Raw genomic sequence first — 483 nt, 5'->3', positions numbered from 1 at the left:
GAGAGAGGGGGAGTAGAAAAGGAGGAAATATGCATGTTTAAGTGTTACCTTACCTTGGTAGGGGATGGTCTGGAACGCCAAATCTGTCGATACGGTGGCTTCCTCTAGGTCTGAAAACATTAGGGCTTCATCATCTATTTGTTTCTCCTTCGCTATTAACTCAGCACTTAAGTTCGTAGATGATGATAATGTTTACAGAAAGAGAACGTAGGACAAGGGTCTAGGCAATGGCTTAATCTTAATTACAGTCATAGACGGCCGGGTTGAAGCTCGTGGTGGCCGTGAGGAAGAGCTGCGACCGCAACGTCACGTTCAGGGCCTGGGAGGCGGCGGCGAAGCGCGGCCCAACCAGCAGCGTCTCCACGCATTCGACAGCCTGCAGCTCCCCTCCGGCGGCGTCCCTCCAGGAGTACTCGCAGCTGGAGGTGCTACCCAAGATGTCCAGGGCCTCAGTGGAACATTAGTCAGTGTATTACCAAATTT

The 483-nt window shown here is 52.0% G+C and overlaps 1 protein-coding gene across 1 annotated transcript in view; it reads right to left on the bottom strand.

Moving 5' to 3' along the window:
- LOC119585565 overlaps positions 1–483 on the bottom strand; it is a 72,332-nt gene that overhangs the window by 24,365 nt on the left and 47,484 nt on the right. The window contains exons 6-7 of the mRNA XM_037934233.1: positions 247–448; positions 54–110 (exon numbers count right to left, since the gene is read on the bottom strand). Coding sequence (XP_037790161.1) covers positions 54–110; positions 247–448 — 259 coding nt within the window. The remainder of the gene's footprint in view (positions 1–53; positions 111–246; positions 449–483) is intronic.

Source organism: Penaeus monodon, chromosome 20, assembly GCF_015228065.2.
Source record: "Penaeus monodon isolate SGIC_2016 chromosome 20, NSTDA_Pmon_1, whole genome shotgun sequence".
Lineage (NCBI taxonomy): Eukaryota > Metazoa > Arthropoda > Malacostraca > Decapoda > Penaeidae > Penaeus > Penaeus monodon.
The sequence above is the reverse complement of the archived record's forward strand: the minus strand, read 5'-3'. Positions and strand labels throughout refer to the sequence as shown.